Source organism: Bombus terrestris, chromosome 6 (genome assembly GCF_910591885.1).
Source record: "Bombus terrestris chromosome 6, iyBomTerr1.2, whole genome shotgun sequence".
Taxonomy (NCBI): domain Eukaryota; kingdom Metazoa; phylum Arthropoda; class Insecta; order Hymenoptera; family Apidae; genus Bombus; species Bombus terrestris.
In genome coordinates, this window is record NC_063274.1 from 1156341 (window position 1) to 1178268 (window position 21928).

A 21928-nucleotide genomic window follows, 5' to 3' on the forward strand; every position below is an offset into this window, starting at 1 on the left:
GTTATCGGCAGAACATTCTCTGTTGACTTTATTAATATATTGGATTAATCACTTCTTAAAAGTTACTCATTGTTAAAACAACATCAAAACGTTTTACGCAATATATTTCAAACATCCAAACGATCGTATACTGTTTCATGCTAAAAGATCTGTTAAATCCATTGACAGTGAAACGATATTTCATATCATTCCCACGCACACTGCGCGCATTTCTGGTGCGCTCTTCAGTTCAGTGACAGTACTTCGGCGGACTGAACTGCCGAAGCGAAAGTTAAAATTGACCAATGGACAAACTCATGTGATCATTTACGAGTTAAAAATATATAAGATCTTATATATTGATATAATTAATTTTATAACCGTAGAATCTTAATCCTGTTAAAAGTCATTGTTATATTCTTAAAATGTTAATTTAAATATACATATTGATTAAAGTAGTAATTTTTAATCTTATATACGATATAGGCATAAGTTATATTTTATTTAGTTAAAGTATTTGCTTAATGTGTACTTAATGTGTCATACCTTAACGTCAAAATAAAGAAGTTAATGAAGTTTATGAGGTTAAGACAATTGAAAAATGTCGAAACCAAGAAGAAAGAAACCGTTTAGCGGTAAAGCGAAGAAACAGCAATTGCAAACTAAGAAGCAACGACAAAGTTCGGCTTTACTCAGTATGTACGCGCAATATAATAATGAACGATACGTTTTATGTATTACATATTCGAATAAATTAATTTTATGTTATAATTAGCAGGTGGAAGCCACAGCGGATACAAGGAAGATGACATAAATTATTCTAGTGATCTTGAATATAATGCTATACAAAGAATTAATAAACAGCCAAAAAATGATAATTCTCTTAAAAACAGATATACTTTACAATTCTTTCAAGACAGCAAAGAAGAAATACTGAAACGAAAGAAACAATCCAGAAGTGCCATTGTACCTTTATCTCTTAAAGATCAAGAAGTTTCAAATAATTATTTTCCACCTGAAATTGATATGCCAAAAAGGCCACCGTGGGACTTTGATATGTCAAAAAAACAGTTAGAATTGGCGGAACACAAGTATTTTACTGTAAGCAATTGTAATAGACATTTATGTTCGTTGAGATAAATTTAATATTGGCTTACACTTTCAGGAATATCTAAAAAACATGGAAAAGTTAAATACCATCAGTTACTTTGAATTAAATTTAGAAACTTGGAGGCAGTTATGGAGAGTTCTTGAGATGTCTGATATTTTATTAATCATTGTTGATATTAGATATACCGTTTTAATGTTTCCTCCGTATTTATACGAGTATATAACGAATGAACTTAAAAAAGACATGATTTTAGTATTGAATAAGGTTGATTTAGCACCTCCAGCTTTAGTAATAGCATGGAAAGAGTATTTCCATACCATATACCCAAAGTTACATATTTTGATGTTCACTTCGTATCCCACTTATAATTTATGTGGAAATAAAAGCGATACAGAGGGAATGAAACAAAGGCGGAGAAAGGGAAAACTAAAAATGGCTGCAGAAGGAGCCCAGAAATTGTTGGATATTTGTAAAGAAATTGTCGGAGATAATGTGGATTTAACTTCTTGGCAAGAAAAGATTCAAGAAGAAATGCAGATGGAATTTGATTTAGATGACGCCGATCATAAGAGCAATATTACTGTAGAAAAAGAGGATACAAGTTATATCAAGCACGAACGTTATAAAAATGGAGTTTTATCCATAGGATGTATCGGAACTCCAAATGTTGGAAAATCGTCCCTAATGAATGCATTAATGGGTAAACAGTATTTTTTATAAGAAAATTGAAATTTAGAAAGTGACAACATTTAAATATTTAAATGTCATTTGTCAAATATCTTTTACAGGTAAAAAAGTTGTTAGCGTGTCACGTACACCGGGACATACTAAACATTTTCAAACTATATTTCTTACAAAAACCGTTTGCCTCTGTGACTGTCCAGGATTAGTATTTCCATCTACAGTACCTAAGCAACTACAAATATTAATGGGATCTTTCCCAATAGCACAAGTCAGCGAACCATATACAACAATTAAATTTCTAGCTGAGAGAATAGATTTACCAAAGATACTTAAATTGCAACATCAAGATAACGATGATACATGGAGCGCTATGGATATTTGCGATAGTTGGGCTTCTAAACGAAATTTCTTCACTGCACGAACTGCTAGATACGATTCTTATAGGGCAGCTAATTCGTTATTAAGAATGGCCCTTGAAGGGAAAATTTGTATATACGTATATCCCCCAGATTGGAGTCTTAATAAAGGTAATTGTCGTTAGACGTTGGCATAAATAATTTACTATTTTTGAAATAATCTCTTTCTATCTTGTAACAGAAAAGTTGGAGAATCATTCAGAAATTGAACTAGTTAAATGGATTCAAGCTAAAAATAAAGGGGAAGATGTTAGCGATACGAGAGGAATCTACATTTCGTCCGAAGATGAAAATGACGAACAGAAACTCTTAGAACATGTAGAGAAAATATCACAAGAAACATCCGATAATTCTGACGATTCTAATGAGACAACAAGCGAAGACTCAGAGATATCGCACGTAGTTAACAAATTTGAAGCGCTGTCTAAAGATATATCAGAAATAAATCCTTAGTTAATCGGTATTTAATTAATATTTTATTCGTTCCTTTGAATACATGTTATATATATATATTAACACGTTCATGCCGGCGCTGCTATTTGTATTCCTCGCCGTGGGGTGGCGCTCGTATTCATGTTTATAATAAGTTCATAATATTGAGTTGTCTTGTTTTTAAATAAATCTTACTTTTTTCAATTAATATACGTTAAATTTTCAACTATATGGCAATTTTTTCTAATTACTAAACAAACTACATTTTCGATAGTACGCACCGGTTGGTGGAACGTTCAAGTATGAGCCACCGGTGGTACGCGCCGACGTGAACGTGTTAAATTATCTATTTACAACGAAATAGAATACAATATTTTTAACGAAATATTTGATAAGTAAAAACAGTATATACTATATATATATACACGCATTATTGTTCTGCATCTAATAATTTCTAATTATTTATTGTATTGCTCTTTATATATACATTAGCTTTTATTACTGTTTCGTTGGTCCACTATACAGCAATTATTTATTAAAAAGAGCCACTTTCATCTAGAAGCATAATCAGTTTTTATTTTGCTATTTAAAATTGTTGGCAAAAGGAAGAAATATTTAAGTCGTTAAAAATTCATAGATTTTTAGATAGCTTAAATTTTGAGGCCTATCAAATTTACGCGATAAAATGAGCATGAGATATGCAAATATGAAATGAAAAAGTAGGCTTTATATAATATATCGATACAACGTGCCTAGTATGGTCAACAAAACTAACTTTGAGAAATTTAAAATTACATCTATAAAGTATTAAACAATAGTGTATCTGCAAAGTTAGCCCTCTATTATTTTCTTATCAAAATATCATTTTCCATATTTCAGATATCATGAGCATACGAAGCAATAAAATCTGCAAGCGACATTTCTAAGCTCCCAATAACTTTTTAACAGAATAACCAGGTATCGAGTAAAAGAACAATAATACGACTATTATTAATGCAATTGCTACTATAGCTTTCAGAATCGCCCATTTGTAGTTGTGCCATACTATATATTTAACAGATTTCAAAGGATTCAAAAACCACATGAAAGATGCATCTGGCCTGCTGAAAGAAAAGACAAACTAATTAACGATATAGTTTTTTAAACGAACTAATCGAGGTGCTGATTAATCATCGAATGTATATATATGTCGGAGTGTCAGTAGGATCGGAGGTGTGGGCGTGTAATGAATCTTCACCAGTATTAGCCATTGTCAAGGTACGATCAAGAGTTTATAGCCACAAGTATGGAGATGTGAGATTTGACAAATAACTGCGGCGGTTAGGTACTCGCGATGCTAATGACAATAGTCTTCGTCCGATAACGAATCCGCGGTCAACGGGACTCTTTTACTCTTTACTCGTTGGCAACGCCTAGGTGGTACTCTCAGTTAGCACGCGAAGTAAGGATACTGTCGAAAATGATGCCTTAGTCGATGAGATCGTACTCGAAGCTCTCACGGTGACGCTATTTCGGAAAAACTGCTCCACTCTCTCGCGGCCCCAGGTCTTTTATATTCGTAGAGACAAGTCTTCGTTCGGAGAGTGAGGAAAATTGCCGTTATTGTTAACTGGTCAGTCTTCGGAAGTGTCATTCGCGGAAAAGACTGTTTGCCTTTTTTCGTTAATTAAGGCTTAAGGTTTCATACGGGTCATCAGGCTGGCTGAAGATGTTTTGCGAATATGTCTCGACAATCGGCAATCGACCTACCCAAAGAATAGGGTCTGCGTATGACGGGCCACGAGACAGAAACCGTTAGTATGCTTATTGTCGAGTGTCGTTACAGCTATTTCTTTTTATGGAGGACTATAGACTTTTTTCATGACTTTGTTAGACAAAACGTTCGTCCCTTGACCGCGGCTACGTTCGATGACTGGTTGTCACCTCGAACCCAAACTCATTCTCATAGATTGCAGGCAATTATAATCGGGCTGAAGGACGGTGATTGTTTAACTACGGCTATGGTAGAATCCAAATTACAATATTAGGGGTTTTTCCCCGGTTTCGACGGGAAGGCTCCGGTGTCTCTCCATCTCCGACATATATATATATATCAAAAAACGATAATTGGATAAATAAATTGTACAAATCAAGTAATAATAAAGCAAGCTTGTGTCGAATGTTAAAACATTGTATGATCGTTTTTATATTTACTTGGGTTTGTCAAGCGGATCAGGTTCGTTCCTTCCAAATCCTGCAGGATTTTTCTCAGCCTCTTCTTTGGTTAACAAATGAATTTCAGCTTCCACTTTACCCTAAGAATATTTTCAACGTAGAGTAGAGTATTTTTAAGTTTATGAATATGAATTGATATTTACCGTTAATTCCATATCCTCGTTTTCTTTTTTGACGTAGAAAGGCCACCAACCTTTTATTCGTTTCTGTTTGAAAATATTTACGGTTGGCACAGATCCATCGGTCTTTAGCATACTTAACGTACAAAGCTTGCTATTCTTTGCACCGCGTGGAAATCGATTTAAATCGAGAGTAATAGCACCCAGAAAGTCGTCAGCTGAAAAGTGATCTGCATCCCAGACCTGTGTACAGTGGATTCGAGTGATAACGGAAATATAAATTAAAAGTACGATTAAAACGATCTTTTCTTTTTACTTGTAATTCCAAACGAGCAGGAATCTTGCATTCAGTTTCGTCCCAGCTAAACAGACTTTCTTTCCGATTGATCACGATCTTCTCTTCTGCTACGAGATAATCGAATGGAAATATAAAACGCCAATTGAAATTCCCTTCTCCTGTTAACGATCTATAATGAATGTCCGTAGATTGGCAATCTTCGGGGCCTTTCAGCCATCTAATAAACAAAGCCAAGCAAAATTCACCGTTCTAACGAATCTCCAAACTATGTGCGAATTTCTTATATAAATACGCGGAATACCCTTTCACGTAGATATCGCTCATTTTTTCGCCAGTAAAGAACGCATCGTCTTCCAGTATAACGTCGTCGGTGTTCCATATAATGATCCGAAGCTCGTAACTTTTGGGTTTTCTCGGTGAAATATCGATCGACGGTCCTGGCGAAGGCATGTCCATAGGAAACATGTCAACCCACATTTCCAACTTTCCTTGCTCGATCCCGGGTTTTTCAGGATTGTAAAGTGGACGCGTTTCCACATGCTCGGGGACCAAAGCACAACCGATTCTCGGAAAAGCATGCCATTGGTGAAGAACCGCCAGTGCGAGATGTTCTTCTATGCCTAGTAAGATGAAGATTATTTTTAGGAAAAGCACCGCGGTATTCGACACGGTATCTTTTCTAACCGTTAGGAAATCGACGTTCGGCCGTTTACAAAAAAATTGACTACTTCGAATTTACCTTTCGTATGAACGTAACATTCCATTTCCTCGTCCGACAAAGAAAACGTTTTTCTTCCGATCGTTACTTTCCCGTGGGAATATACCGGTCCGTCGATCTTTCCCTCTTTGCAAAGCTTCGACAAGATCTGCGTCGGTTTCATCGCGTCTCTCCATTTGTTGTAACCAGATCTGGCAATAAAATACTTGAGCGCGTCGTTTCATTTTAAAACAAAGCAATCGAAACGTTCTCGTTCGAAAACTTACTCGTCGTATTTTTTGGCTAGACCGCAAGTAGCACGATGCCGGCTATAAAATCGATTTTCCAGATCGATCTTTGTTTCACCGATCATATCGTCCGTGCCGACCAAGTCCCAATCCAACACTTGAACGGTCAACAACGAATCTTGCGGGAAGGTTGCTTCTATTTCGAAACACCTTGCAAATAAAACGCACGAAGATGTAACGATAGCTCGTAACGAATAATACGCGATCGCATCGGTACATACTTGCCGAATACGGGATTCAGTTGTTTCGACACGTAATTCTCTTTGTCACTGATTCTTTTACCGCCTAGTTGCAAAACAACGTAAGGATCTGCTTTTCCGTTTAGATCGCAAGGATGAAGATCGTTTGCCTTGACGATATAAACTCGTACCAATACGTGAATCGGTTCGTTGGAAGGTACGCCTTGAAAAAAGCCATATTGCGGGTCGAATCCCATCACCGTATGATCTATCAAATCCCTAGGGAGAGGCCACTTGTAAACTTTTAAGGCCCCTTTAAAGCTTCCCACTATTCTGGATTCGTCTTCGGGCTCGTCCCCCGTTTTCTTTCCTCTGTAAAGTTCGAACGTGTGCAGCCATTCCTTGAACTGTTCAAATTCTGGCTGAGCTTCCAATTCGTTCGGATAAATTTTCAGCAGCGCCGTTTTCGGAAAATTCCGATAGGTGTGTTTGGGGCTCAATTTCGAAACAAACCTAGCTGCGTTCGCCGTCGACTTTAGGCCAAACAATCTTTTCGCTGCAACGCCAGGGCTCTTTTCGCCCGACGGATTCGCTTGATTTTGATTGTAGTTTTCCTCCATGTACGCCGGAACGGTACCGTTTGCTTGCGTTTGAAACATTGGCTTCTCTCTACGTAGTTCCTTGTTTTCTTCTATCATGGCTTCAACAGAAGCGAAATATTTGGTCCACCAATCTTGACAACCGTCTTCGTCCTCGAACGTGTAGAAATCACCTAACGGAATTTGTTCGATTCAATTTCTCGATGTCGCTCCTTTTACGCTTCCATACTTCGTGCGTAACTCGTATAACTTACCCATGCTTCCATCGTTGACCAGACTTTGCTTCTTCTTTATATTCTGTTCCGTTTTGTCCTTCTTCGTTGGCCAACCTTGTTCCAAACCTAGAGTAATAATCGCATCTCCGATAGCAAACTCAAGATCGGTCAAAGACTCTGGCAAAGACGGGTATTGCAATTTAATCTTCGATGTATCGAAACCTAAAGCAAGAGAGGATAATTACCGAAAGTATGGTGTATATGCATACCGATCGACAGTAACGCTACGAAATATCAATAAAATTAATTCCATCTATAACTAACTTGGATTACAGATTTCCGAAGAGTCTGAACTCGAAGTTATTTTACCTGTGTATTGCTGTAATTGATACAGATTCTTCTTTCTTTCTTCCACATCCTTGGCTTTCTTCGTTTGTGGATGGTACATGTACTTATGGATCGAATTTATCGTGTGCGTTCCAACGAGAGTGTAACGACCGAAACTTCTGCAATCTACAGCCCTGATGGTCAAAGGTGGCCGATAGAGCTCCTGTTCGGGCAATTCCAACTCCAAAAATTTCACCGGTGTATTGAAATTCGGATTTTTCTTTGCGTTCGTGATAACCGAAGAGTAAAGAATATGACCGGCACATTCGACGTCTACTCGAGGCTTGTCCACGGTCATTAGATGAATCCTCTTCAAATCCCTCAGACCCCAAAACAGCACCTCGATTCTGCGATAGAAGGCGATAGCACGCGCGTGAAAGAGCGAACTAATGTTCAGCGAAATTCCGATGACGTTGCGAAACTTGTGGAAACTATTTAAAAGTAGTTTTTTACCGGTACTTGGAGAGAGTCGGCCGAATTCCAACGGGAACCGGAAGAATCGGTCCCCGATCCTGAGCTGCGACGGGAGTTTGGCTCGGTATTTCCTTCGGGTCTGGTAAAGTGGGAAAGCTATAATCTTTGGTCTGCGGATATTCGAGTAGCTCGAAAACGGCAAGAAGTTCGCCCGCTCTTGCTGCGCCTCTCGTTACATCGTACCATTCTAACGAAGGTGGGAATTTAGGTGGCGTGTAAGATTCCGAGGCGAGTTTCACGTGAGGTCGCGCGACCGCTCGACCTATGTACTCCGATTTCCCCTGAAACCATCGTACGTTTGCTTCGTACAATCATCTCCGGTACAAGTTTTCCATTTTATATCATTTATCGCGGAAAGCTATAACTTTCTTTTCTCTCTTTGTCAAATATTCTTTGAAAAATTATCTTTCAAAAAGCTATCGTCCAAGTTTTATCGCAGTTTGCTACTTATCTCTAAGAGTTGCGTATTACGATACTCTTATTCGATCGACGAATTTGATTTGCAAAACGTTACGGTGGCAGCATATAGCCATGACAATTACGAATCAGTTTGATCGCAAAACCGACTTTAGAACGTTGTTACCTAGAGATCGATGCTGAAAAAATAAAGTGTGGAAGCGTATGTTTTGCGTATGAATGTCGTATATCGTATACAAACTGTTAAAGCAGAGCCCCCATGCAGTGTTATATGTCCGTAGATAGAAAATGACTCTGTAAAAAGAGAATCGGAAAAGGATGAGAAAAGAACTATAGTCGCTTGTAAAAAAGATTTTCTTTGCGTGTTTAATCGAAAAATGTATAGCAACAGAAAATAAAGCAAAACTTATGTAGATCGGAGAAATTCTCTATCGTGACATACCACTTTATCTTGATCGAAGAGTTCGACGACGATCGACGGTGGATCCTTCTTAATTTCTTCGTCGGTTCCGTAAATCAAGATGTCGTCGAAAAGAAGCAGTTCGTCCCACGTAGGACTCAGAGTTTCGTCGATCACTTGGGTAGAGTTGGAAAATTCGCCGCAAATAACTCTGGCGAAGGGATCGGAAAGACCCGACGCATCGCTGCCGATCAGAGACCGGGCTTGATACATGTGTGCTCTTAACTGGAACTTCTACTCGATAATTCGGATATTTTCATAATAAAATTGGACAAACGGGACGATCGATAGCGTAAGAATAGCGCGATTGTCAGATACATACGTGTTTTTCGACGTAATGAATAACAGTGGGCGGTAAAGCGCGCGGCCTGTCCACGTTTCTCAACTCGTGACTGAGTTCGTAACCCTTTGGCAGACCTTGGATAAAGTACTTTTTATGCTTCAAGATACCCAGCCACATGTAGATTTGTAATTTCGTTTGTATCGCCCAACCCGAAGGTCCGAATCGTTTTTTCCCTGGAAGCTATCGATCGATCGACGTTATTCTTCGATCGAAAATGATAGACGCGAAATAGTCGAACATGCCGCGTGTGAATTATTTCGTTTCGTCGATTTATTCGCAAGCTACGAAAAGTAAATTAGACGTTAGGATAAAACGAACATACTTTGAGAAACGTGGTTTGAACTTTGCCGCAATATCTGCCACATTCTTCGTCGACGATCGAATATATTAGATCTCTTCCGAGTATTCTATGATACGCGACTCGACGTCCGGAACTAATTACCCAAATAAAAACATCCGGTAGAGAATCTTGAGGCTGAAAGTCGCGTTTTCCTTTTAACGATAAAATACCTACTTTAAGGAGGGAGCAACTTTGACGAAGGATACTCACGTCCTCGACGAGAAATTTTAATTTCTGTAAATAGCTCTGTGCGGTCTTCAGTCTTTCCTTGAAGCTACTCTTGGTGATCACGGCTTTAAGATTGCGCGACATAATTCCCATACTTTCTAATTCTCTTTGACAAAGTTTCGTCCTCTCTTTATCGAGTTTCGTCTTTCCAACTCCCGGCCCGGTGATACTCGATTTACTGATGCTGACATATCGATTACAGTTGCTGCTTAATTCGTCTAACGTGGACTTTAAAATTTTCTCGCCTGTACAGTCGTCAGCGTGCGACTGAGCCTCCGACAATCCCTCCTCCTACCCCAAATAAATAGATCCCCGTTAATTAAAGCAGATTACCTCAACCGTACACTACGATGGAAACGTCTGTCGACTTACCAGCTTATCGGAAATTTTGCTGATTATGTTGCTATTGTACATTCTACGCCTATAATCGGGCCAGATGCTTCTAACGTGAAGGCAAGGTTTGTCATCCCAATACGGCAAAAAATAATACATTTTATCGTGCGTCATCGGTTTACAGGCTGGAGTGGTACTCTGCCAAGATCCACTCAACACTTCCTGCAGCTCCTCTTGATCGCTACTCGTTCCACTTTTTGGTCCCATTTCACATATCTGACAGCGACCGATTAAAATCGTCCATTAAAACCGATTTTACCAACTTTTTTATCCGTTCAACGTACTCGAACGTCGACGAACGACACGAAGCGACGCGGTATGGAAGAAGATAATAAAGAGAAATCAACGATTCCATCGACGCACGAGCCTCACCTTGGAGCTTTCGTTGTGACCGTCTAAAGCGTTTCCCGCATTCCCTATCGATAATTCGAAATACATCGGTTTGTCGCCGAGTTTCTTGTCGACCATCGTGGCGTCCATTATGGTGGCGAAAAGAAAAAATTCTTCGTTCCTGGCATAAACGGATTCGTTGATGGGTATCGTGGGTTCGACTTCCACCTCCGATGGAGCCATTTCTACGTTATCGCTTATTTCTGTCCTAATGCCTATTAATAATCTGAAGATACAGAACGATAACACGTTTAATATTTCCATCTTTCGTTCTCGCGAAAGGAATGGAACGCGATACGACTTTCAATCGAGAGAAAATAAAGGAAATCGAGGCACAACCTTGCTCTGTAAGAGATTCCTTCGCCCAATCCAGCGTTCAACGTGGAATGCTTATCAATGATACTGTAATCCCTGATGCTTCCGTAAAAATGGATAAAAGCTGGTCCAAAAGTTGGTAGAAATCCCTTTTCACCGTCGTTGCTGATTTTCTTCAAATCGACGAAATGCGTGCCGATGACGGTCGCGTGAACCGGATCGTTGTCGCATAGCTGAATTTTAATCCTTTGACAGAGAGGTGGAAACATTTCCGTGAAGACGATCTGTTCGTTCCAAACTGGCGCGTAACTGTGCCTTTTAACGCTCGTCTTACCCTGAACAGCGTGGAAAAACTTACTTGACGGATTTTTGCCTCTTTCCATCCCTTTGATCGATTATACGCATAGAACGTAGCGAAAACTATCGTGCATAGATAAGAAATTTGATCGATCTTACGGTTAGTCCGGCGAAGGACACTTGAACGTACGGATCGACGAGATCCTTGATTTCACCGGTAAACGCCTTCTTCACGTTCGCCATGATGCTGCTGTTCATCTTCGGTAGCCCATCCGCTCTGTACACCTTCACGATAAACTTGGCCCTTTGTCTCTCGATAGGCACACCGTCCGGTAGCAAGAGATTACCCTCGATATCGTCCTCGTCCTTCTCACTTTTTGGAGGAATTTTCACGGTGTCGCCTTTCCCGATCACGCTTATGTCGCACTTCAAGTAACCCTTGGGGCCACCGGCCACGTCGTCCGGATCCGTCAACAGCGCCCATTTATGGTAAAATTGATGATCTACAGGGTAAACGGGAATTACTTTCGTCAAAATAGAACGCGATCTATCTTGAAATGTGTACGTCGTACATACATCGTAACACGAACACAGAAAGGTTTTAAAGTCGATCGTAAACACCGATTAAGCGGATATGTACATGATTTATGAATAAATGATAGAAGATACAACTTTAAACAGTCATTCGCTTCCGATGCATCTTTACAACTTTTCGGAATTTCAACTCGCCGATAAGTTCTAGGAAATTTAAACTATCGTACGTATCGACGATACTTTGACCGACTAAAGCGTTTAATTAACCGTTAATGATATTACTCGAAGGTTATTCGCGATGTAATAAATTAGCGTCGCGTTCGTGTCCAGAAACGATCGTTATTCGTAGAAACGAATAATTATACGCTGGATTAGCGATTATCTCATGTGCGTACTTACGTAACGATTTCCAATGTACTTACTACTATTACTACTTTCTATTTATTTGCACCGTTGTAATATCTCTAACGCGTTCATTTTCACGTTGTAAAATAAATATGTTTCATCGATAAAGCGGATTGCATATTTCTTCTCGTAATACGCAACGTATTATGTACAAGTATAGTAAGAAGTATTCTACGCTACAGAAGCGGCATGACTTAGAAACTATCGTACTACAAGCCAAGTGTAACAAATTTTATACAAGCTGTGAATTTAAACGATACTGATGCACGATGAAGATATGACATGATACGAAATAGCTGTTTCGCTTCTTTTCACTTCTGCTTTACGTTTATCGCTTTTACTTCGATCCTTTTCCACTAAAACGTTTTATTTATATCGTTTTGATAATTTTGTTATTCTGCCCTTTTATTTTATGCTTCATACGCATGCATTTGTAAGCGATTTTCAATTCATTTATTTTTAATCGATGAAATTTATTCGCGATACTTTTATCGTTTACGCGTCGGTAAACGAAATTGCTCAAGTACGTAGAAAACGCGTACGATTAATTAACGCGATTAATTTCGTTGCGACTTGAATGAAAATATAGTAAATTCATTACTTTGCAATCGGAATATGGGATAGAATGATAAACGTGTAATTTAATGGAATACGTTTCAGTTTGATCGAAGATATACATTGATTAAAATTTTCGTCCATGGAAATATCAGAAAGAAAATCGTTTGCTCAGCTTCTTCGTCGGCACTGGCTCGATAAAGGATGAAAGACAGTCGGTAATGATTAACAGTAACCTTTAGGATCCTTTTCGAAGGACTAAAAAAATATACCTGGTTGTGCCCATACAGTCGCGATGTCTAACTTAAAGATGCCCAGTGTTAGATTAGCGCGTAAGAGATTCCGCGATTGCTGCACCTGCGTATCAATAGAAGGTATTCACTACAAGTAATCTTAATTCACCTTCTCCTCGATTATTATTCATCGCGTAAAGTTGCCTTTCACATACGTGTATCTAAAGCTACCTGTTCGAGCGAGTAATTCTAAATCCGCAAATATTCCGATTTACGAATCAAGAATAATTACTCTCGTTAATTCGTCTCTTTTTCGTTTCTCGAATCCCCTTCTCTTTTATCGCGTTTGCGTCTCTTACATACAAAATCGATAAATTTAACGGTAGGAGCGATTGAATCGTGCGCTGTTTCAACTGTTCTCTAGGGAACAGATCAAATCCATCGTGCAATATATACAAACTCTTTGAATTTTCATATTTATTTCCAGTACACTGAAATACGATATTCTATTTGCAATACGTCATGGCAATCATTGTCAATCATCTCGGGTTCTCGTTCAGATGGGAAATGAAAATAACTGATTATTGAAATACAACGTTGTCGGCAGTCAATTTCTATCGATCAAAAATTCACGTTCCAACAAACGATTGATAATTACGCGACTAATCCTTTTATCCGGAAAGTGAGAAACCCATTCGTCCTCCTGTTTCGAAACTTTTTTCCAATTTTCATGTTCTTTTCGCGATATCGTATATTGTATGTGCGTATTTACCGACTTATTGCCGAAAACGTTTTATTTAAAGCGCGATCAGCGGATTCATTGCTTGCACGTTATCGTATTTATTACAGAGTATCGGGGGCCAATTAAGAGCTCTAGTTATTAATAATCTAACGAAGCAAATAACTCCCTAACTTCTATAAACAGCAATCTCACAGAGCGAGATTCGAGGAAATTCGACGAGCGACTTACCGATAGCGTGATAATTTTATCGAACAGCATGACAGGTGGCATGTGGAAATCGAAGACAAAATACTGAAAAACAGAACGATATTAAAAATGTTATTTTACCGAAATAATTTCGCAGCGTTCTATACGCTTTCGAATTGAACGAGCACGCGCTCACACACGCAGACTCGATGTCAAATGAGAAGAACAAAATGCGAGATCGAGAAATTCGATATATATTTTAATGATAAAAAAACGCGAGAACGAACGAAAAATTTGAAATGAACGGAGCTGCTAGTTGCTAAACGGTAAAAAAAAAAAAAAAAAAGAAAACACGGAAACGTAGGTATGTACATTATGTCGGTGCAACGGAGTTTATATCGACTAAATAGTTTATAGGACAACTCGTAGGAAAAAGTAATATTATCGTAAATACATCGTTCTGCTCTTTCCTCCTTTCTACATCCGTTGCACAATTTGCGTTTATAAGCTTTCCGGTAATTTCCCTCCAGTTTCCTCCGAACTTTGTTTTAAAGAAAATTCGTTCCATGGAGGACATATACATATACGATATGTATGTATGTACCTCATTGTAATACGGACAATTCGTAGATTCTTTGACGCTGGTGTATTTTCGTTGGTCTCCGATTTGTACGCAAACGACCGGATCCATGTTCAGACCGGCCAACTGTCTTGCTTCTATGATAGTGACGCAAACTTGATAGTCTTGTGCCTTTAATGCGGTTTGTCCAGTATCGACGGTCTGTAAAAACAGGATAGAAACGAATGTCGCGATTCGATGAAATTTCCTTGCAAACTGCGTCGTCTCCGACTCGAAGGAAACCGTTTATTCTCAAGACGAAGACGGGTCATCGAATTCTTATGCAAATGCTGTTATGCAATTTATCGCGCCATTTACTTATTTTTTTCCAGTCGGGCTACACTCGACGATGCCAATCTCTCGAACGATCTCCGTTTTATCTGGAATTTCGGTACTTGAGACACGCCGACGCGGAATACATTAGCGAGCTTTCTACGTGTTTCCGTATAATTCGTATCAATGTCCAATGCTATTGATCATTTCGTTACACATAATAGACAGAAAAAGCTTCAAGCTTTAATCGTCCGAAGAATCGATCGAACCTTTGGCTTTGATTTCTTCGTTGGTTTCACGATCGCCTCCTGAGTTTTCACCGTATTCGTTCCACCCTGGCTGTCATAATCGGACACGTTCGTTTCCAAAGAAGTCATCGAGTTCGTTCTCGAGGGTTCGTTGGACGTGGTGCAACTGGAATCCCTTCTATCGAGTAATTCGCTGGTATCCGAGCCGCTGTCGCAGGATCGAGCTCTGGGTGGTCTTTGCTTCCCCAACTTCATAAGAGATCTCATGCTTTTCAACGTCGAACTCCTGCTACAAAGAACGCATTTTGACCATTTTGCCTATGTTATCAGCAGCATCTCTCTCGAGAAATGTAAATCAAAGTGTATAGAAGTCGATTTGCCATATTTCGGAAAAGATTTCATCTCGTGCTGACCCCGGTACTCGAACGATATAAAACATAAAATTAAATTTTACACGAATGTTGAAATGATCGGCAACGAACTAAAAGGTCGAGCGGCTTCGCTCGTTTAATTCCAAAAAACTACCATCAAATACCGAGACGCGACATTTTGCAACGAGTGCTTTCGAGTTGCCATAGATTGCCATCAGAGTGTGAAACACCTATGGCGCATTAACTTCGAAGACGATAAGATCAACGTAAAGTGTGTCTCACTGACACGCGTATTCTCACGCGTGTCGTCTAAAAAGGAGCTATTATTCTCTCTTTAAAACTAAGACAATGATGAAACGTTAAACAAGAAATCCACATTTTTCTACGTTGTTCCATCCTGAGCTTGTCTTCTCTATGTATTTATAATAAGACCTGCGGAAATACGTTATATATAACCAACCATTGTTTTAAAAATTCTTTATGTACTTATGTAGGTGTATTCGCCGTTTATAAAATAAAGTCTGCACTAACGAAAAACGTTCCGTGGCTGTTGGAAGCTTCGAGAAAAGAAACGATAAATATCTTTCGCTCGGCAGTTTCGGATTACTTTCGAGAAAAGCAGGAGATAGCGGAAGAGGCAAACGGAGAAGAAAACAAGACGAATATTACGAAAATGGAAGAGAAAGAGAAGTTCGGCGCGGCAAAGCGATCTCGAGATATCTACTGGCAATTTCTCACCTCTTGCGATCCGGTGACTTGTCGGCCGTTAGCAGCGAACTACCCCTTTGTAGAAATCCCCGTTTCGAACTCTTTTGAGGACTATGCCAAGAACCTTTTCTTTTGGCGGCATCGCTGCCGCTATTAGCTTGCTCGAGGCTTCTTTCAAGGTTCGCGATGTTTTGCTCGATGTCGATCAGCATCTGTTGTTCATCCTCCATTATTTCCGAGGCCGCGTACGAGCTGCAACTTCCGTCAGGAGGGTTGTATCGAATTTCAAAGCAGACGACAGCCTACGCATATTAAACGTGTTTTGTCATATCTTGGTAATGACCATCGATCTCCGCTCAAAAGTTTAGCCCAAATTTCATTTAAAACGACTCGTGCATCGTTTATCTTTGACCCGATGTAGATCGTCTATCGTGCGCGATTATTCCTCGGAGCGCGGCAATTCAACGCCGCCGCTTGATATGAAATTGAACGCGGAAACTGTTATCGCGAGCATAGGTATGTATGTGTTTCAACGTACCGGAAGCGGCTTGTTATTGAGGTCTACCAAGGAATCTGTGACGATGATTCGACCTTCTCGTATCACCGTCTGTAAAACCAAACCATATTTAGCGAGCACTTTTTCATTTTTCAAAACGCCCCTAGATACCACTGACAGTTGCAGCACTTCTACTTCATCCACCGGTCTTCCCAAGTTCCAAGTGAAGCTCTGAAAAACGTTAAATCACGCTGAGCTTTTCATTAACCATGCCTTGTAAATCATGCTTTGGTTTAGTGATTTTTTAATCTTTTTTACGCTCGAAGGAAACAAATAAAACAAAGACAAAAAGAGTAGTCGGCTTCCTCGATTAACCATTATAATATGTTCTTCTGATATTTAAATGTCAACATTATTTATATTTTTCATGCAAGCAGTTACATTTTTTGTATAGAAGTAAAAATAATTAAAACAAAGATGCAAGCAACGGCACAGCGTTGACTAATCGATACACGAACCGTGTAACGTATGAACTAACGCGAATGAAATATTTTTTTCCTTTCCTGCTTGTGTAAATCGCGACGCTTAAATAAAAACGACGAAATATGTCTTTGGTCGAAAAAACAAAAATCCACTCGTCGATATAACAAAATATCAAACCACAGTAGTATTTCTAGTACGAATTGAAAGCATTAAATTGCAAAAGCGTTTTCATAAACTTTGTTTTAACGAAGTAAAAAAGTGGGTCGCGATGAGTACTTGATATACGAAATATGTATACCGGCTGCACGCTCGTTTACTGCGCGTCAAGCAAGTTAGGTGCGCACAATCGTAAACTACGTACGAAAATTCGATAGCTGCGTGATTCGTATTCCATCAAAATTTCTTTAAATTATGTAAACCTATTCCTAACAAGAATCAACGTGTACGCTGAAACAACGCTTTGGAAAAATTGGAGAAAAATAAAACGATTAACTAAGCTACACTCGTTCAAACTTTAAATGTAACATTCTCTGTGTATTAAACCAAAAATTTGCCAAAATAATAGATTAATAGTAATTAATAATAGATTAATAGAATAGCCAAAAATTAAACGTTTCTCTTCTACGTTACCTCGTCTACCGTAATATGGTCTCCGCTTTCTTCGAGGCATTTCGAGTAATGAGGGACACCTGTAAAAGATTTTTCTGAAGAATCTCGATATCATAGCATTAAACGTAATTTCGATATCCACGACAAGTTTCATAAATAGATAAACGAATTACACGATCGCATTTAACGATTGTTCTTTTTTAAGTGCAACAGCAGGTTAGCGTAGTTTTACGGTAAAGCTTTCATCCGTTATTAAAATTTCTCCAACTCTTATAACATTACACAGTCGATTACATTTATCGTTAGTTATATTTACGAGTGCGACGAATTGCACACTTTTTCCAAATTCTTAGATATCAAAATGTAAAATGTTACAACAAAAATACCGTTAAGTTATTCCGTGTCCTATCACGTACCGGTTGAATATTTCCAACATTTTCTTTCTCGTTATTCGATTTGCTTGCCTTTTACCAAGTTTAAATCTTTGGTAGTTTTATCTAAACGAGATGCAACAGCTACATTGCTTGCGCGTAGTTTCTCTCGCGACTAACAACGGTATTTAAGATGTGCAGACGATCTCGTTGTCAGTTATTTCTATTATGCACGTTAAAGTAGAGAATCGTGTCGAGTCTCTTGAAAATTTATACTCTGCTCCTCTCTCCTATAGAACACGTTACAAGGAAGAAAAATACAAGCCAACTATGCGCATACTTTTCTGAACGCCAAAGAAGGGATAACTACTTATCTAGAATCGTATCTAACAATAAGTAATATCGTTGTAGTGTTGTTCTGAAGATGAGAAAAGAATATGATAAAATTGGAATAACAAGTAGAACGATAAACGTGCGTATCTATGTTGCTGCCTTATAGAAACATCTGATTATACGATTTTAAAACTACGTATAAATTTCGAGTTATATTATGTCTAACATCTCATAGTCTTCCAGCGAACAAACTATTTCGTTCGAAGCATACTGGAAAGCAAAAAAGTTTTCCACCGTAACTGTATTTTTATAATGGTTAGTCTTCCGCGTAAACGTTAAATATCTATCTAGATGGCTCCTCTGAAAAACATAACGCGTTAAATAAGTGGGTTAAGAGGTAACCGCGCGAGAAATTAAGACGTCGACAGCGGATTACAGGAGAAAGAAAAAGGAGGCAAAATTCTTCCTGCGATACGTATCAAAATCGTATCACGATCGCACGTGTATACACGTACGTATATTAATTAAGTAACTCTGCATAACATTGGAACGTTTAAAGAGGTCGAAGATAAAATCTTGACGCTCAACTTTGTATCACGCGAGCTTTAGATCGTCGGCGAACTGGGGCAAACGTGATTAAATAAAAGTTTAATATCCAGAAGTTAGATTAACCTCCGGTTAACGATTCGCCGTTGTCCTGTCTTGCCTTTGAATTTTCCTTTACTTTCGTACACGACCCTGCAAGATGACCAACTAAACCGACTACTGGTTGGCTTAACGTTTAACCTAACGCTAACCTTTCCATTTGTATCCCCTAAGTCCTCACGCTTCGATAAATATTGCAAATCGCGCGTCCATACCCGGCTGAACTGGCCTTCGCTCGACAGTTTATTAACATTTAGCTACATATCCAGCGTTAAACAAACGAGTGACGCGTATTTTTAAACATTGACATTTTCCAAACATTAATTGTAATATTTACGACTTGAGCGATACGTCGAGATTTAAAAGATTTAAAAGATTTGGCTATTCGAAAAAAATATCGAATTTTGCATAAATTTAAAAAAATTCGATTTTTAATAATATTTCTAATCTTGGATATCCTCTTCGTAATTAGAGCGACGCTTCAAGTATCAAAAATAAGAATAGTTAACGTTATTATTTAATCCTGTTATTTTTTTAATAAACGTGGATATATCCACGCGCTACGCGATCCAAAGTATAATCGAATTTGCCAACGTAAAAAGGTTGCGCCAATTTTCCATCACCGTTGAAACTAACTTTATACGATAAGTATATAGAGAAACGAGAGTAGATACGTGTAATTCGTTTTTTTCAAAGTTGCTTTTGTCGTTTTATCCTAAGAGCTTTTTTTTGTCGTTCCACGAAGATAATTGTTTGAATTGGAAACACAAATAGTATCTGCTTCTGATTAATCCAGCCAATATCTGTCACCACTTTAATGGTACTGTTCAACGGTTTGCGGTTTGTTACACAACTGTATATATTAAGATACATACATACGTATTTGTTTAGAGTTAGTTACACGAAGAGAACAATCGATCGATGGACACGAGACAAAAAGATAATGCGTTTCTTCTAAACATTTCTATAAGAAGAATTACATGTAAGGAGCACGAAGCATCGTGTTTTACCTAACGATTTTTGCATTTTATGTGACAATTGCTTGTTTCGTTACGATTGAAATTTTGTAAAAGATTTTTTGTAAAAGATTAGATACACAAGATAGATATCGTAAAAATCACGTGTCGATTAAACGCGATAAATCTGCGTGCGGTAGCCGCTCTAGATAGAAATATTTATTTATAGATGAACTAATTTTAATCAATATCACCGATTAACCTTATGAAAACAGTGACCGTATGAAAACAGCGGGGTTAGTTACATTACACAATCGAAAAACGAGAAGCGCTATTTTCTAATCGATCAAAGGTATGAAAACCTTTGCTAAGCGAATAACAGGTTCGAATAGCGTGGTATCCGAAGAAACTCGTGAAAGAGAGTGCAAAGAAAGTCATTATCCTACACGCAGTCATAGAACTCTGCGCTCGTATCGTTAATCAAGTCGATCTTGCAATTGATTCGAACTACCAACGTCTCGCAACACGATATTATTATCTCGACAAATATCTATTACGTTTTCCGTTCACTGTAATTAACTCTGAATTACTTACTTTCCTATTTATCCTTAAATAGCAAACAGATATAACAAGTTTTATCAACAATCACGTGGCATAAATTTAATAATTCTTTCGAGTCGTTCATTAATTAACGTTCGTAAAGAAGATGTATTCGTTCGATTTGTGTGTAACGGAGAAGGAGAATGTAACAGCGACTACATTTATAATAGTAGATACTATTGTGATATTTGTAACGATATTAACATACATATCGCTTCGTTCCGTTATATACACATGTATAACATTTTTCTATATATCGGTAAAAATCATATTTAGGAATACTGACTAAATAAAAGGGTGGAACGGTTTTCGTTGAATGTACGCGAAAATTATATTATTCGGATTTGGCAGAATCGCAAATTAAAGCGAACGCAAGCCACCCTCCGCGTGTTACGAGAAAACGAAGGGAAAAGATGACTAAAACGACGTAACGAAATTCTGATCGATTGTCAATTATATTTACTCGGCGTCGATCGCCGTTCTCGTTCATCGCGCAAGTACACCTTCGAAGTTCAATTGCCTTCGTAAATGTTGAGAAAAGCTTAACGACACTTTTCTATCGGAAACCGAATGGGTAAGTGGTCGTTACGGTTGACGCAAGCTGTGGATTTTATCGGTATTTTCATCGTCGATCGTCGGGGAATATCGCTTGAAACTTACCCCGGAAGTCAACCTTGACAACCTTGTCTCCTTTGAATTTCAGTCCTTGAAAATTCTTCACGATAACGACGAGCGCCATTCTATGTCGAACGTTCCGCAAATTTCACTCGCGACGTAAATTTAGCGATCTTTAAAGGCCGTACGTATCAAGAGAGCCGAACAAACGGATTACACCGCATGTTCCGTTCCTGCGTTCGTACGTTCTTCGATCATCCCCAGTTAAACGAAAGCAAAGGGAAGGGCCACGACCAACTGTACGAATCGAATGTCCGACTTCCGCGCTAATTCGACGATGCAAACCACAAAGACCTCGTGTTTAAGCGAATGGCGATATCATCGTAAGATGTTTCCGGTAAACGGATATTTTCAAACCGGTGCGGTGTCGTGATTAAGGGACCCAGTGCGAGCGAGCAAGCACGTATCCGAATCGAACGACAGACAAATTCGGACTAGCTGATGTTCGCGCCTCGTACAACCCCCGAGTCCTGTCCGTCCTACCGGACCTACCCGTTCTGCTATCCTGGAGAACCAGCGCACGCGCCACTTGCTGCTACTCTGCCTGCTACAAACACGCACGCACGCACACACACAGATTGACCGTGTTAC

At 38.8% G+C, this 21928-nt stretch overlaps 2 protein-coding genes across 6 annotated transcripts; one reads left to right on the plus strand and one right to left on the minus strand.

Annotated features, from left to right (window-relative positions):
* Window positions 1-74: 74 nt before the first annotated feature.
* On the plus strand, window positions 75-4128 carry LOC100643750 (guanine nucleotide-binding protein-like 1). 3 transcript variants are annotated; one of them, XM_003402843.4, is made up of 6 exons: window positions 75-674; window positions 758-1080; window positions 1145-1790; window positions 1879-2301; window positions 2372-2650; window positions 3502-4128. In XM_003402843.4, exons 1-5 carry the CDS (start codon window positions 581-583, stop codon window positions 2641-2643), a joined length of 1758 nt encoding a protein of 585 aa, XP_003402891.2. In that variant the 5' UTR covers window positions 75-580; the 3' UTR covers window positions 2644-2650; window positions 3502-4128. The 3 variants fall into 3 exon arrangements, with proteins under 3 accessions (XP_003402891.2, XP_012174765.2, XP_048262342.1); XM_012319375.3 differs by having other exon boundaries at window positions 77-674; window positions 755-1080; XM_048406385.1 differs by lacking the exon at window positions 3502-4128 and having other exon boundaries at window positions 77-674; window positions 755-1080; window positions 2372-2653.
* On the minus strand, window positions 2644-21828 carry LOC100643637 (otoferlin). Of its 3 annotated transcripts, none has more exons than XM_048406378.1 (27): window positions 21323-21828; window positions 17779-17837; window positions 16708-16896; window positions 16200-16471; window positions 15112-15376; window positions 14555-14731; window positions 13993-14055; window positions 13062-13146; window positions 11455-11798; window positions 11023-11333; window positions 10666-10909; window positions 10273-10509; window positions 9883-10191; window positions 9655-9807; window positions 9312-9512; window positions 8972-9223; window positions 8092-8393; window positions 7621-7985; window positions 7291-7473; window positions 6480-7209; window positions 6238-6408; window positions 5993-6162; window positions 5555-5873; window positions 5272-5470; window positions 4980-5198; window positions 4816-4916; window positions 2644-3725 (listed from the first exon to the last, which is right to left on the minus strand). In XM_048406378.1, the coding sequence occupies exons 1-27, from the start codon at window positions 21399-21401 to the stop codon at window positions 3545-3547; spliced, it is 6180 nt and encodes a 2059-aa protein (XP_048262335.1). In that variant the 5' UTR covers window positions 21402-21828; the 3' UTR covers window positions 2644-3544. The 3 variants fall into 3 exon arrangements, with proteins under 3 accessions (XP_048262335.1, XP_048262336.1, XP_048262334.1); XM_048406379.1 differs by having other exon boundaries at window positions 8975-9223; window positions 15112-15379; XM_048406377.1 differs by having other exon boundaries at window positions 15112-15379.
* Between the last annotated feature and the right edge of the window lie 100 nt (window positions 21829-21928).

Bases quoted from the DNA above. Each gene is read 5' to 3' on its own strand.
- LOC100643750 (XM_012319375.3), top strand. From the start codon at position 581: ATGTCGAAACCAAGAAGAAAGAAACCGTTTAGCGGTAAAGCGAAGAAA. The intron at 1,081-1,144 runs GTAAGCAATTGT...TTACACTTTCAG, and splicing joins CGGAACACAAGTATTTTACT to GAATATCTAAAAAACATGGA. The intron at 2,302-2,371 runs GTAATTGTCGTT...ATCTTGTAACAG, and splicing joins AGATTGGAGTCTTAATAAAG to AAAAGTTGGAGAATCATTCA.
- LOC100643637 (XM_048406377.1), bottom strand. From the start codon at position 21,401: ATGGCGCTCGTCGTTATCGTGAAGAATTTTCAAGGACTGAAATTCAAA. The intron at 14,056-14,554 runs GTACATACATAC...TCTGTTTTTCAG, and splicing joins ATTGTCCGTATTACAATGAG to TATTTTGTCTTCGATTTCCA. The intron at 10,510-10,665 runs GTGAGGCTCGTG...GGTCGCTGTCAG, and splicing joins GTCACAACGAAAGCTCCAAG to ATATGTGAAATGGGACCAAA.